This window comes from Pteropus medius, unplaced genomic scaffold (assembly GCF_902729225.1).
Source record: "Pteropus medius unplaced genomic scaffold, Ma_sr-lr_union100, whole genome shotgun sequence".
Taxonomy (NCBI): domain Eukaryota; kingdom Metazoa; phylum Chordata; class Mammalia; order Chiroptera; family Pteropodidae; genus Pteropus; species Pteropus medius.
In genome coordinates this window covers 12,494,906-12,508,542 of record NW_024349225.1, presented here as the reverse complement: position 1 = coordinate 12,508,542, position 13,637 = coordinate 12,494,906, and the positions used below count along the sequence as shown (strand labels likewise).

The following is a 13,637-nucleotide window of genomic DNA, read 5'->3' as shown; positions in this document are numbered from 1 at the left end:
TGCAGTGCATTAAACCATCAGCACAGGAAATGGCACTTCCTGTCTGTAGCTGCGAGGAGTCGCTTGACACGAATTAGTTAAAAAGAAGAAAAAGACCCTATTGCAAACCTATCCCACTTTCACCGTCTTGAGAAACACACACACACACGCACACACATGCACGCGCACACGCACACGCACACACACGTACACAGGCTCATTGCCCTCCCTCCTCACTGGTGTGCTGGCTGCTTTCATGAATGGCTAAGCCCCCCTCCCTAAGGCGGCTTAGCCATGGAGGAGCGGCTCTGCCGGTTGTCCTGACACGGACCTCACAGAAGAACCATGAGAAAGCGGACCTCATTGAAGACTTCAAATAAAACTTCAAGGTCAAACCTGGAAGCAGAGACCGATAGGAATATGGAAAAAGCAAAACTCATCATCGAATGCCGGATCCTTAGGAAATGACGGTTATCTTCGTTTGAAATTCAACTTTTTGTCTCTACCAGAAAATAGTTTTAAATATCTAGGATGACCTCTTTTCTTTGAATATTATTTGATCTGCTTTTTTACTATATATATATATATATATACATATATATATGTATATATATATATATATATATATAACTATATAGTTATATCTTTTTAAAATTAGATGTATGTAAAAATAGAAGTCTTTTTTCTAAATGGCCTCACACTCTCGTGGCACCCTCTCGCCCAGAACGTCCGAGCCCTCTGTGCTCACTCCAGAGGCGCCTCGTTGAGCGTAAGGGACCAGAAGTGTGGTGAGCATCCAGCACGTGACACCGCGTATACATTGATCTTTGATTTGAAGTGAAGAGAGCTTCAGGTGAGAGAATCATCGGATCACAACCAGAAAACAAACACTTTGACTCCTCCTTCTGTATTCCGTCCTCTTGGCCCTGCCGCTTCTCTAAATGGCTTTGGGCGAAAAGCTCGTTGTTCCCCCAGAACCAACCAGCACGTAACTGGGGCCCTCTCTCAGTGGACTCTCCCTGGGGCAGTGCTGTGGCCTTTCTTCTCTGGGACGAGAATGGCTCCTTCGCCTTCTAAAAAAAGAGCACGTTTCAGCCAACTTTCATAAGGTTCCGAGTGTGGTGGGCAGTTTCCTTTGAAAGTTTACATTAAGTGTTCTGCCACTCAAGTCTCCATATGGAATTGTTTAAGGAGTTTAAAGCCAGCCATAAATGCCTCGCCTCAGACATACTGTAAGCCTTTGTCTATTGAAATGCAGCAGCTGTTCCGTTGCTTAAACATACCAGGTAACAGCGACACAAAGAAATAGCAAGTTTATGACAGGCAGTCGTTCTCAAAGGCTGGAGTCAAAGCAGCAGAGTTTTGTTCAGGACTTTAAAGCTAACGCACTCGTGACAGCCCATGGCAGGCACGTTTTCATGGCTTCTTCTCTGTAGCTGTGCCACCAGAAAGACGTTCTCCATCGGAGAATCGAGAAAGTGGATCCAGTTTTATTTTAAAGGTGTGAGTGGCCGAGTGGCAAGTAATTCTGCGTGTGAGCCCACAGAACCCCCACCCATTGGGTACCCACTATTTTGCCCAGATTACGTATGAAGAAACGGAGGCTCGGGGAGGTTTAGCGGCTCACTCGAGATCACACAGCTGGGGAGGGCAGAGTCAAGATGGAAACCCAGGTCTTCTCATTCAGTCAGTGTCCTGTCCACTTCAGCATAAGATAATGCGTGTGGCGAGGCTGGGAAAGCGATGAGTCAACCTCTTCGAACCCGGGGGCGCCTATCCCCATGGCACATTCATGGGGTGTCTTCCCAGAGGGCCCTCGTGACTCAGAGATTTACCGAGAGTTCGTTTAAGTATTCAAACCAGGTCAGATAATACGAAAGAGAATGTGAAACTTAGAGCTTAGAGGCCCGTCACACCTGGATGTGTGCTGCAGCCTGCGTCCAGGACCCCTGGGGGCAGACACACCCTCTCTCCTGGGCCCCGGGGGGCAGACCCACAGCCTCTGTCCTGGGCCACTGGTACTTCAGTGGAAAACTAGTAACACGTGCCCTAGTTTCAAAACCTACTGTGCGTGGAGTAGAGTGTTATTTTAAATGTCCATTACGTGAGAGGAGAGTACATCTTAAATGTCAGAGCACTGATTTGCTTCCACGGGTCGGGAATTCAGCTTTTTGCTCCAGAAACATCACAACCAGGGCCCAGAAGCTTCCCATGCAGACTCCCCGTCCCATCACTTCCCCAAGGGGCGACACCCCTGATACCTTCGACCACAGATTCGTCCTGCCTATTTTTGAGCTTTGGAATCAAACAGTATGTGCTTTCGCGCGTCCTGCTGCTTTTGCTCAATGTTACATTTGTCAGTCAGAGGATGTGACTTTTTCAAGAAGGAAAGCTTCGTGACTCTCTGGGAGACGCAGAGGAGGCTCGAGGAGAAATGAGAGAACCGTGAGATGGCGAAGAATCGCAACGTTCTAACCGAGCCCCTCTCCAAAACTGCGCAAATTCAAACTTCCGGATTAAGTCTTTAGATACGTGCCCCTGTGCACGAGAGCTATCACTGTTTTATCCAGAAACAGAGGTTTAAGGAAATGGTCTCCTTAGTAACTGAATTGTACGAAAACTCTAGAAGTTTCTGTTTGTGAAGGCTTTACATTGGGCGTAGTGACGAGGACAAAGGGTGAAGAGCAAACACTACGGCAGGTGGCTGGAGAAGGGTTAAAGTGTGAGAGAGGAAACGTGCAACGTGTTTAACGGTTTCACATTCCTTCACACTGAGTCGAGCGCCATGGTGCAGTGAGGCCTGTTTATCCAGCCCGTAGAGTTTGAACTGCTGTGAGCTTTCGTGTGTGAGAATTTTTTTGCAAACCGTACAAAGGTGTATAGGTTATAAGGTGTTATTATTAAAAGCATAGATATTATTTCAAATCTTGCATTCAGGTACAATTCATTCAGGTTCTGTTCCATGAGGTGTTTTCTAAATGCCATTACCTAAAAGGGATCTCCTTGGCCTCTAGTTGTCGTGGTGAATCCGTGACTTAAATATTTGTCCCATTGACATACAGACTGCTCAGAAAGTCCCCGAAGTGTCTGGAAACTCCTCAAAGTCCCCCATCCCCCTTCAGTCCAGTCATAGCTTCGCCAGGATAGCGGGAGGAGAAGAGTCTTTCCAAAATTTTGCTTACGTGCAAAATAAAATGTCAACCTCTGCTCCGTATCAAACTATGTCACGTGATGCCTGCACTATCGTGATAGCTTTCCAGGTGTTCTTCTGCCTCTACATCCCCAATGCCGGTTTAGCCCTCTCTCCTATACAAAGGATAGCTTCTATCCACGGAGCACTAAGTGTCATCATGTGCAGTTTACACTTATTCTTTACTTAATCCTCGCAACAGCTCTCAAGGCAGCTCCTACCATTATCGTTGTTAAGGAACCTGAGACTCAAGGAGGGTGAGCTGTTTGCCCAAGAACAGTAAGAGTTAGAGCTGGGACTCAGCTTCAGAATGTCCAATGCCAGAGCAGATGCCCGTCACCGCCGTGCCGCGTTCCCATTTTCTCTCATGCTAATAATACTTATATGATTTCAGCACATTGCTGAATCTTTTGGACAGTCGGCAAGTCTCAGTGTGTCATATTTTGATGTGGAAGAATTGATTCAAGGCAGATCTTTGATCAGAATGCTGAAACTGGCCCTTATTATTTTATTTCGTGGTTTGTTTGACAGTTGCTTCTTAATTCAGATCTGCTTTAAATCTATTCTTGGAAGGATCTTCTTTTAAATTGCATTTAATAGATTCTAAGTGATACTCCAGTAAGATGGAGAGCTTCAAAAGAGTTTAACCCAACTGATGGCCATTGCCAGGAAAATTGTCTGGTTTTGAATTCGGAGTTGCGTCATCCTTCCAAGTGCATGCACACACCCACATGGGGGATTTGTGCACTTGTCCGCCCCGTGAGTCTCCACAAGTGTGTTTAGAAGTGAGTAAGTCTTCCAGGAGGGGAATGAAAGATTCTTTAAGCCCAGTTTCCTGTCTTCCCTCTAACTCTGACTTTTCCTTCTTGACTTGTGATTATCTGCTCTCCCACTCACCCAAACCCAATGCCGGAGGCCTCTGTTCCTTTCTCCCTTGTCCTTCACATACATACAGCACCAAGGCCAGTTGGTCTCCGTTTATACTGTCATTTAAATGTGCTCATCTTTTATTCCAGCTTGCTAAATTAAGCCCTTGCTAAATTGTAACCTTGCTAAATGAAGCCCTTATCATCTCATAAATGACCTGCAGTAGCTTCTAACAGATTTCTTTATCTCCATTTGCAAAGTCTTTTCACAGCCAGATTAATTTTCCTAAAACTGTCTTTTATTGTTTCCTTTACTTGCTTAAAAGCCTTCCAAGGCTCCCCGTTGCCAAGCGGATAAAGATCAGACACTTCCTTGGCATTTAAGGCCATCGCACCTGGCCCCCGGTTACCTGGCCAAATTTACCTTCCACAACCGTCACCCATAAACCTATTCTACCAGGCAGTTGTCCGAACACCTCTTGTGTATGAGACTACTTCTGCACTCGAATCACTCTTGGCTTACAAAATACATGCAGAGAATATTTAATTCGCAGCAAAGCTGTGATTTAGGTAATTTTCTGATGAGCAGAGTTATTTGCACGGTCAGATACCTTTAAAAAATTATGAAGCTCTGTGTTTTAGACTCTTGACATCCCTGAGTTATAAATTTAACTACAACTGGAAACTTTGATCATCTGACAGGTGTCCTATTGCCCACCTGAATTTGTAGCAATTAAATATACTGGCTTTTGGCCTTTCTTAGAGAAAGATCCAGTGTCTCTGGATAAGTGTTAGCTTTTTCATTTAACAGAGAAACTGAAAAATCCAAGTCAGTTTATTTTCCTAGGCTTATGTTAATTAGTATACTTGTTGTGCTCTAAAATAATGACGCTTAAACGTAAATTGTCTCCTTTAAGCACCCAATCAAAGGGAGTCAGAGGGTAATGGGAAGAGCACTAGACTTCAAATCAGAAGATTTCCAGTTCAACTTAATCCTGTGTGACTGGGCACGTTACTTAAACTTTCTGAACTTCAGTTTCTTCATCTGTAAAACTGGGATAATAATACACGTTTCATAAGTATGTGGTGAGAATTAAGTTAGATAACTTTTGAAGGCACTTGGGATGCACCATATTTCATTGGTTCTCACATCCACTTTTTTCACATTTAATATTTCTGACGCGAAGAAGCGTGTTACATGCAATGGCGTCTTGACATTCTGTCATAATTCAGGTGGTGGTGGTTTCTTTCTCAGTGGCACATAAAATAGTGGCGAGTATTAGATCAGCGGTGTCTTAGATTTGCTGGAATGTGGTGGTTGGTTCTCTCTCCCTCGGTGCTGCGCCTCGTGTGTACTATTCATACTTAAGTTTGTTTTCATGTAGCTATTAACCATGGACCCCATGCCAGTGCTCATCACTGTTACGTAGCAGGTTCTTCTGTAAACTTCTAGAAAGCAGAGAATGTATCACTTTTTTTATAAATCAACTTGTACAATTATATGGGGTTCTAATAAATACTCTCTCATTATTGCTAATTCCACTTTTGAAACGAAATCTGAGATATTTATAGTACTCCTGAGATTTTGGTAAAAGCTCAGTGAAGAACTGGGAATACCAAGGAATGGGTAACTTGTGTTATTACCTGGGTTTCTTTACATCATTGTTTCTGGTTGAAAACACCACTGCCTGCCTCCTGGGGCGTCCGCCATCCATGGGCCGAGCAGCCTCAGACAAGGCTGTGGAAATGCTTGACAGCAGGCTTCGGCCCTCCTTTCAACCAACCTGTGTCTTCCTTTAGTGGCAACAGCATACGAAAGGGGGAAGCTTACCGGCACGGTTCTGCGGACGGGGAGAGAGTGAGGAAGATAAGCGCGAACGGATGCACGACGTGGCCCCTTTCCCAGAGTGGGCTTCCGTGGACCGCGTCCCCAGGCTCTGCACCAGTCTCTACCGTTCCGTCACTCGCTCGTTCATTCCCGTTTTCCTTTTCTGTGGTGACCTGGCAGGTTAAAGATTTCATAAACTCGGAGCTCCTGGCGCAGTTATATTCTTCGGAGGACCAGAACACTCTGATGGAGGAATCTGCCGAGCAGGCTCAGCGTCGGGATGAGATGCTTCGGATGTACCAAGCCCTTAAAGAAGCCCTCACGATCATCGGTGATATCAACACTGCCACCACGTTCACCCCCGCGCCGCCCCCCGTGGATGACTCCTGGCTCCAGCACTCCCGCAGGTAGGAAGACGGCCCGCGTCTCCCGAGGCCTGCCAGGCGGGTCCCGCATCACTCTCTGGGCATGCTCCCCTAAAAAAGAAATATGAACCTAACGAAAGCAGAGGAAAAAAGATATTTAGGTCCAGGAGTGAGAGATGGGGGTCAGGGGATCCCAACTCCCTTCAAAAACAAGCACGACACATCCTTGCTGTGGAATGCTACACGGCCGTCAAAAAGAACAGGCCGGTTGCATAGGGACTGAAATGAAAAGACGGTCAAGTTCATGTGAATCTTTAAAACAGAAAGTTAACTTGTAGAACATGGTGCCCGATTATGTACGAAAACGAATTCGTGCGTACAGAGAAACCGTCTCAGACTGTAGTGTAAAGGACACACGGGAAACTGTCTCCACAGCGTTAAGGTGTGGGGACAGAAGCGTCTCACCATCTGTCCTGTCATCCCTTTTAACGTTCTTAACCCATATCTGAGTTTCTCAGTAAAAAAAAATAATACCTTTTTAAAAGCAGTCAGGAAGCTGTACGACGCTCTGAGAGCGGGCTTTGGGCAGACCGCTGTCTGTCTCTTCCCTCAGGTCACCGCCTCCGAGCCCCACCACGCAGAGGAGGCCCACGCTGAGCGCCCCCCTGGCGCGGCCCGCGTCCGGCCGAGGGCCCGCGCCCGCCATCCCCTCCCCGGGACCCCACTCGGGGGCCCCTCCGGTTCCGTTCCGGCCAGGCCCGCTGCCTCCTTTCCCCAACAGCAGCGACGCATTTGGAGCCCCTCCGCAAGTCCCCTCCCGGCCCACGCGGGCCCCTCCCAGTGTCCCCAGGTGAGTGTTCCGCACGGAGGAAGCTGGTACGTGGGGTGCTCTGCGGTTCCCTTCTCATAGCACGACAGACAAAACATACTTGAAAAAGAAAATTGCAAAGACGTCATCATTTACCTTTGCAATTTTCACCCAGAGGGGAGTCCTGGGGTAACCTCCGCGCTTAAAACCCATACGCGGTCTAAACGTCTCCGTCATCACCTGGCGCAAACTAAATGGGACCAAAGGAAACTGAGTCCAAGTGAATGACATTTTGGCAGCTGTTCGTAGGATCTGACGGGGCAGCTTTGACATGAAGGAGCCGTGGCTGGGTCGCTGTGAGCTGTGTGCTCCACAAGTCATGAGCGTGCCGCCTTAGCCTCGCCTTCTCTGTCACCACAGGAATTCCCAAAAACCACTGACTTCAAGGAATAGCATCCATCTGCCCTCTGAACTATGACCCTGAAACCCAGTGTTATTAACTTTAATGTAGGCCGAGTAAAAATCTGGCTGATTCATCTACGATTGTCTTTTAAAAAAAAAATGCATGGAAATTTTAACACAGACATCACGATTGCCATGGGCAGTCAACCACATGTGAGATAGAGCACTGTACATTGAATAATACATTTCGGCATTTGTAAGCAGATTTGGGGACTTAATTGTGAAACAAAATAACTGATAAATAAAAGGAACTCGATATAGTCAAAGCTAGATTCTCACCTTCATACATTTACGATCAAAATATATACAATGTGTATAATTAGAGATTTTGCAAATAGAAGGAAATAGCCCATATAGAAAGTTAATTATTAAAAATTCAATTCAACTCATTTAAATATTGGTCTGCTCCATGAAAGACAACTTTGCTATGCACGTAGCATAAAAGCGGAAGTGACTTCCGCCCACCCATGAAGCCTGAGTCACTCCGCCCTGACTACGGTGCTTGCATCTATTTTGTTCTTCAGGGTTCTGGGGGTGAGGAAGAGAAGGGGCCTCTTAGACTAGCAGACAAGGGTGACGGAGCAGGGACGGCAGGGCACGTGGACCCAAGCGCTGGCTTGCCCCAGACGTGGGCCACTCATTTAACCCTGAGCCGGGAGAGCCTCACCTGTGACACTGGGACACATTCAACAGAGTCGCTGCCCAAGTCGTACGAGGCGAGGTATTTGAAAGAATGATAAACCGAAAAGCGCTGTGGTTATCACCATTATCACCACTTTGGTCCTAATCAAAGAGGACATATGTGCTCTCAAACACGTATTTCTTCTCTAAGCTCAGTGGATCGGGCCGCTGATGGATTTGGGCCTGAGCTAAGTTTCTGGTAATAACGGGAGCAGCGGCAGCTGACGTTTAGTGAATGTGAGGCGCACCCTCGAACGAGCAGTGCAGGCACATTTCAGTTTCGTGCTCGCCACAGTGCAGCGAGGTAGGTCATTGTCCCTTCTGCAGACGAGGCACAGGCCCTGGACCTGCCGGGCTCCCAAGCCGTCTGGCTGAGGGGCCCCGTCCCCCCAGCCATGCCAGGGGTTCTCGGCCTGGACGCCACAGACGCCTTTGTTGTTGGCGCTGTCCTGTGCATCTTGGGGTGTTTAGCACCATCCTGGACTCTTCCCACCTGACGTCACTTGCACTCTCCCGATTGTGACCACGAAAAATGTCTCTAGACTCTGTCATGCCAGGGTGAGCCCCCTCTGCTACTAGAGAAGCTGCCTGTCCCTTCCGTGTAAAAATAAATAAAGCGCAAACGTCAGTGCTGAGCGTTGCCGCAGGCAAGATTAACCCAGTGCTGTAGGCCACCTGGAGCTGACCAGGACGTGTCTGTCATTGTGCCAGGAGGGTATGGCGGCCACGGGGGCCGGGGGCTGGGGGCAGGAGGTGGGGGTCCCGTCCAGGAGCCTGGAAGTTGGCGGTTTTGTCTGTTTGGCTACAAGAAGGAGCCAGGGCCACCCGGCCGTGCCTGTCCTCGAGTGAACGTGCATGTCTTTGCCTGCTCGCTTGGCTGCTTCAGCTCCTGGGCTCACAGGCCGGCCCGCGGGGCCCCGGGGATGCTGCCGAGGGCCAACCCGGTGCATGGAGCGGGCTGGGGTCACCTGGCCGGTCCCCGGCTCGCACGGCGAAGGGAGCAGCAGGAATCAGAAATCGGTAGCCCGCGCCACGGTTAATGCATCCGCGGTGGGGGACTTGTAGGACGACAGTGCGTTATTCACAATTTCTAGAATATTCTCAAGTTAGAGCCAGACTTAACTTGATCTGGCCTTGCAAAGAGTGTCAAATGTAAAACAGAAATGAGAGTTCAGAGTGAGAGAGAAAAGTTGGTTGTTTTGTGCTGAACCTTCAAGTTTCGGGCCAGTTCAGCGTTGGGAGGGAAATCCCTGGGGGCGGGGGGGAGCTGAGAGAGCAGGAAAGACTGTGAGGACCCCACGCCTATTAGAGTTTAGCTCTGGATGGAGGATTCTGACCACATAAAGTCTGTTTCTAATAAAAGCCAGAGCAAGAATCCTACCGAATGCAAGCCAGAAATGCAGTTAAGATTTCAGAGAAAAAAGAGAGAGAGAGAGAGAGAGAGAAAGGAAGGAAGAGAAAGAAAGAGAAATTAAGAGAAAAAGTAAAGAAAGAAGGAAGTCGAGGGAAGCTGCTGTTGAAATTTCACCTTGTTCACTTTCTGTATATATTCTCTTCTCTCTCCATGATTTTCTCTCCATTTTCTCTACTTAAAACTTCAAAAAGTGGAAATGCCATTATGCATCATCTCCGGGAAAATAGCCCTTAGCTTTCCAAGAAGGAAGTTTGATTTTTTTTTTTTTCCGGTTCTTTTCTTTCTTAAGGGCCCTTTCTCCTCTTTTATCTGAAACCAGAAACTCACCAGGTGACAAGACAGCATGAGCGGCTGGTGTCCCGCTGCCCCGTGGGGCCTTCATGCCACAGGGCCCTCCCCGAACTTTCGGAGACAATAGGCTCTGCCGTTCAGCACGGGCCTCAGCGTAGTTTCCTTCTGGATAATTCGCGACTTCGTTAGCGAGTCACGACCTCGATCTTTAGGAGCCTCTATGCTTTTATTTTAACCCTCTCCTAAGGTGACGGAAGCACTTGCGATGGTGCAGACACCGCGAGCATCCTGCTTTTCTAAGAGAATTACGATTATTCTATCTTTCCGTTTCGAAGTGAAGGAAGAGGAAGGGGAGAGGCTGGCGGAGCCGTTCTTGGCCCGCTCTCCTCAGCCGCGCAGGCCTTTCCGGGAGGGAGCGGGAAACTGCAGAGGACACGCCTGTTCTAACGACTTCCACCTGAGCGCGGGGCGCGTCTCTGCCCCAGAGAGACTCACCAGTGTGGATGCTTCTGTCATTAGTAACCTGAGTGCACACAGATCCGATTTGTGGAGCGTTTGCTGTTGCCAGAACGTTTAGGGGGCCCCCTCCCCTCTCACCCCACGCAGCTTCTCCGAAGGGGCTAAACCCCGCTTGTAAGCCCGGCCGGAGGTGTCCCCTATTAGCAAGGTGATTTTACACAGACGCCGCCGCCCGTTAGGGGCCCTGTTCTCTCGCTCGATGATCCTAATCTTCGTCAAACACTAACTTCAGGCCTGACGTGGCTATTTTCAGTTACAACTTCTTAAAATTAGTTAATTGGGAATCACAGCCTTGGACGTTAACAGAGCAAATGTACTGAATCAGAGTGTGTTTTTCCTGGCAGCAGCCGGTTCTGTCTTCTCCCCTTTCCTTGGACTAAGCTATTTTGCATCAGTCAGAAGGGATGAGAGCGGAAGGCGGGGCTCCCTCCTAGCAAAAGCCAGCCCCATTCACCGCACCCCTCGGTTGCCTATTTTAAAAAATGTGAAAAAAAAAAAAATAGAAGCACTTTCTTTTAACCACCTGTTTGTCACCAAGTCCTGCGGTGTCTTTTGAAAATGGCAAAGCTGAATCGTAGGAGAAAGGGTTTGGCTTTTACTCCAGCTCATCCACACGACAGAAGCACAACTTGGAAGCGGAGAGACGCCCCACTGAAAATCCCTGGCATTGCAGGCCTGCGGGGATGGCCCTGGGGCAGCGTCCAGGGGGTCCCAGGCCTGAGCTGTGACTCAGGCCGTTCCCCGGAGGCACACCTTGAATGTCATCACAGCCCCAGGTTCTCAGTAACTTATTACTAAGCAACCAGGCAAAAGAGAGACGAATCCCTCTGTCAGCAGCCGCCTTCGCAGGTAGAAGCTGCTAGTTCCTCTTTACAAGCTCGTTTATTCTGGCGAACGAACGTTTGACCTTGATGCCCTGCGGGGCTGTATCTCCTTTACATACTCTATACGTTGAGTCAGTTGACAGTTGACACAAAATCCCTTTCAGTTAGGGGTAAGGTCTACCTTGTTCTGCTTTGTTTTTTCCAGCCCACCCCCCAAAGTCTGAGTAAGAACAAACCCACAGTTCTCATGCGCGTGTCTCTGCGTCCCTAACATGGAGGTTCGGGGTCATGAAGGATGAAGCTGCCGAACCTTGAAGTCGGGGGCTCAGGGTCCACGGACAGTTGAGTGACTCGTGTGACTAGCCTGTGTCCGAGTCCCCCGCAGGCATGTAGCATGTATGGGGACATCCTGACTTGCTCCCTCCTCCACAGCCCTCTGCGAGTGTGGCCCCTTTCAGCCGCTAAGAGCCATTGGGACAAGCAGTGAATTCATCTTGTGATTTTTGGTTTCCGCCCCGAGCTTTCTGTTTGCCTCACCATCCTTCCCGTCTCAGGAACAAAGAAATAAATTCGCGGTTAGGTATTCTGATTTTTCAGGGAACAGGTTTTATTTTTAGCAACTGGATTTAAGTCAAAGATTTTTAAAAGGTGTGATTGCCAAGAGTAGAAACAACTCCGATTCCTAATATTTAAGGCATCTCAAGAGGCTGTGTTACAAAATTTGTTACTGAAATCCCAAATGTAATTAATAATTCGTTGCAGGTCTAACATGGCTTGTCATGGTGCTTAATGTATTTTGGTGAAAATAGAAATTTGGCCACAAGCTGTTCACAAGAGAAAATGTCCAAGTTAATCAAAGCCCCTCAGTGAACTATCCCATCAAAATCGTTCAAATTCCACGATGATTTTGGTCGTAACATGATATTCCGTGGAGGCGAATCATTGGTTAACGTCAAAGTTTTTCATCCTTCCGATCTGGTTTAAGTGACAGTAAAACGAGTCTGGTGGTTTCCTTCTTGGGCCTAGCAAACTAGAGTCTGCTTTACACATCTGCATCCCGCCACGGTCCAGAATGTGGGCGGTCTGCGTGGACGAGGCGCAGAGGCCCAGGAGCAGAAGTGGGGGCGTCCCGAAGACCAGAATTGGGGAGCTTTGCGGCTCCAGCTCGCCTTTCTGTTTTCGGCGTGCCCCTCATCCCACTTTTCCAGACATCCGAGGTTACAGGACAGTAAGAGAAAAAGGGACATAAGAAAGGGTCCTCGGGAGACGAAGGACAAGCCACACGAGCGCAGACAGGCAGCAGGCGGCAGGCACTCTAACCGTACGCCGCCGGAAGCCCAGTGGGGACCGGCGCTAAGTTAACCAGACAACTGCTCCCGCGCCCCGCGGCAGATACTAGCAAATCGCTCTGTCAGTGTTCTCTTTGGGGCTCTAAATTGCTAAGCTTCAACCATTGCAGACGAAGCCTTTCTGAGTTTCAGGGTGCCCAGCTCCGCCCCAGCTTTCACCCAATCCATAGAGGCAGACAGCTGGGACGGGAGGCTCGCAAAAGAACCACTGGCCAGTGAAAAATGCACAGCGAACGATTCCGATTCTTCCTGTAGCCAGTCAGCGGCGAGCTGTCACCAGTTGGAATCTGCTGAATGCTCCTGTGTGCAAGTTGATGGCAGCTCAAAGGGAAGGAGAGAAAAAGCCCTGCCCACTGCGAGCGGACACGCACGGTCTGGACACAGCGAGCCAGGCCTCCTCCTTCGTGCCGCCCTCTTTTGTGTCCCCCGCTGTAAGAAAATGACTTTTCAGGGAAAACCTTCACGTCCGGACAGTTAGAATTAGATGGATGTTTTCCAGAGATTCATGGCACGACGTGGTTCGTGGCTTTTTCAAAGTTTTTAAATTTTATCCAAGCAGCACATTCTAAGACTGAGCTGCCGGGTGCTGCTCCTTTCCCTCGGACTCACCAGCTACGGCGAAAGGGCGCAGTGACATCTAGCTTTCTAGCGTCGCCTTAGCCGAGAAGCAGCCAGGAAATGAACTGTAAAAATGGAAACGCTGCACCTTTCACTCAGAAAGCGCCTTAAACGCTTCCCTCCAGCAGCTGAGGAAAGAAGCGAGGCTTTCGCGGAGGGCGCGGTGGCTTCCGTCCGCCTGTCGTAACTCTGTTGTTGCTTAAGCAGAGAATTTTAAACCGCCCGGCATTGACATCCTTTAGCTTACTCGAGCCACGGCACTGTAACCGTGGTCCGGGGGAGCCCCTGAATCTAAACACATATTCACACCCTTTAGCTGCCAGATGGAATCCATCCGGCTTACCAGATGCCGTTGCCAGAAGCATATCGCACTTTTGGTCCAGCCAGTGTTTTGAAATGCGGGGGAGGGGCGGTGCTGGAAGGGCCTTGGCGCCGAGAGACTC

At 48.8% G+C, this 13,637-nt stretch overlaps 1 protein-coding gene across 12 annotated transcripts in view; it reads left to right on the top strand.

The window, feature by feature from the left end:
• DNM3 (dynamin 3) overlaps positions 1 to 13,637 on the top strand; it is a 374,186-nt gene that overhangs the window by 342,977 nt on the left and 17,572 nt on the right. For 8 of the 12 annotated variants that reach the window (XM_039881487.1, XM_039881489.1, XM_039881478.1 and 5 more), the window contains 2 exons: positions 6,044 to 6,270; positions 6,842 to 7,078. In XM_039881487.1, coding sequence (XP_039737421.1) covers positions 6,044 to 6,270; positions 6,842 to 7,078 — 464 coding nt within the window. Of the gene's footprint in view, positions 1 to 6,043; positions 6,271 to 6,841; positions 7,079 to 7,456; positions 8,788 to 9,784; positions 9,843 to 9,882; positions 10,944 to 11,989; positions 12,524 to 13,637 lie in introns of those variants that run through there. The other 4 variants (XM_039881488.1, XM_039881483.1, XM_039881485.1 and 1 more) reach the window with 4 other exon arrangements.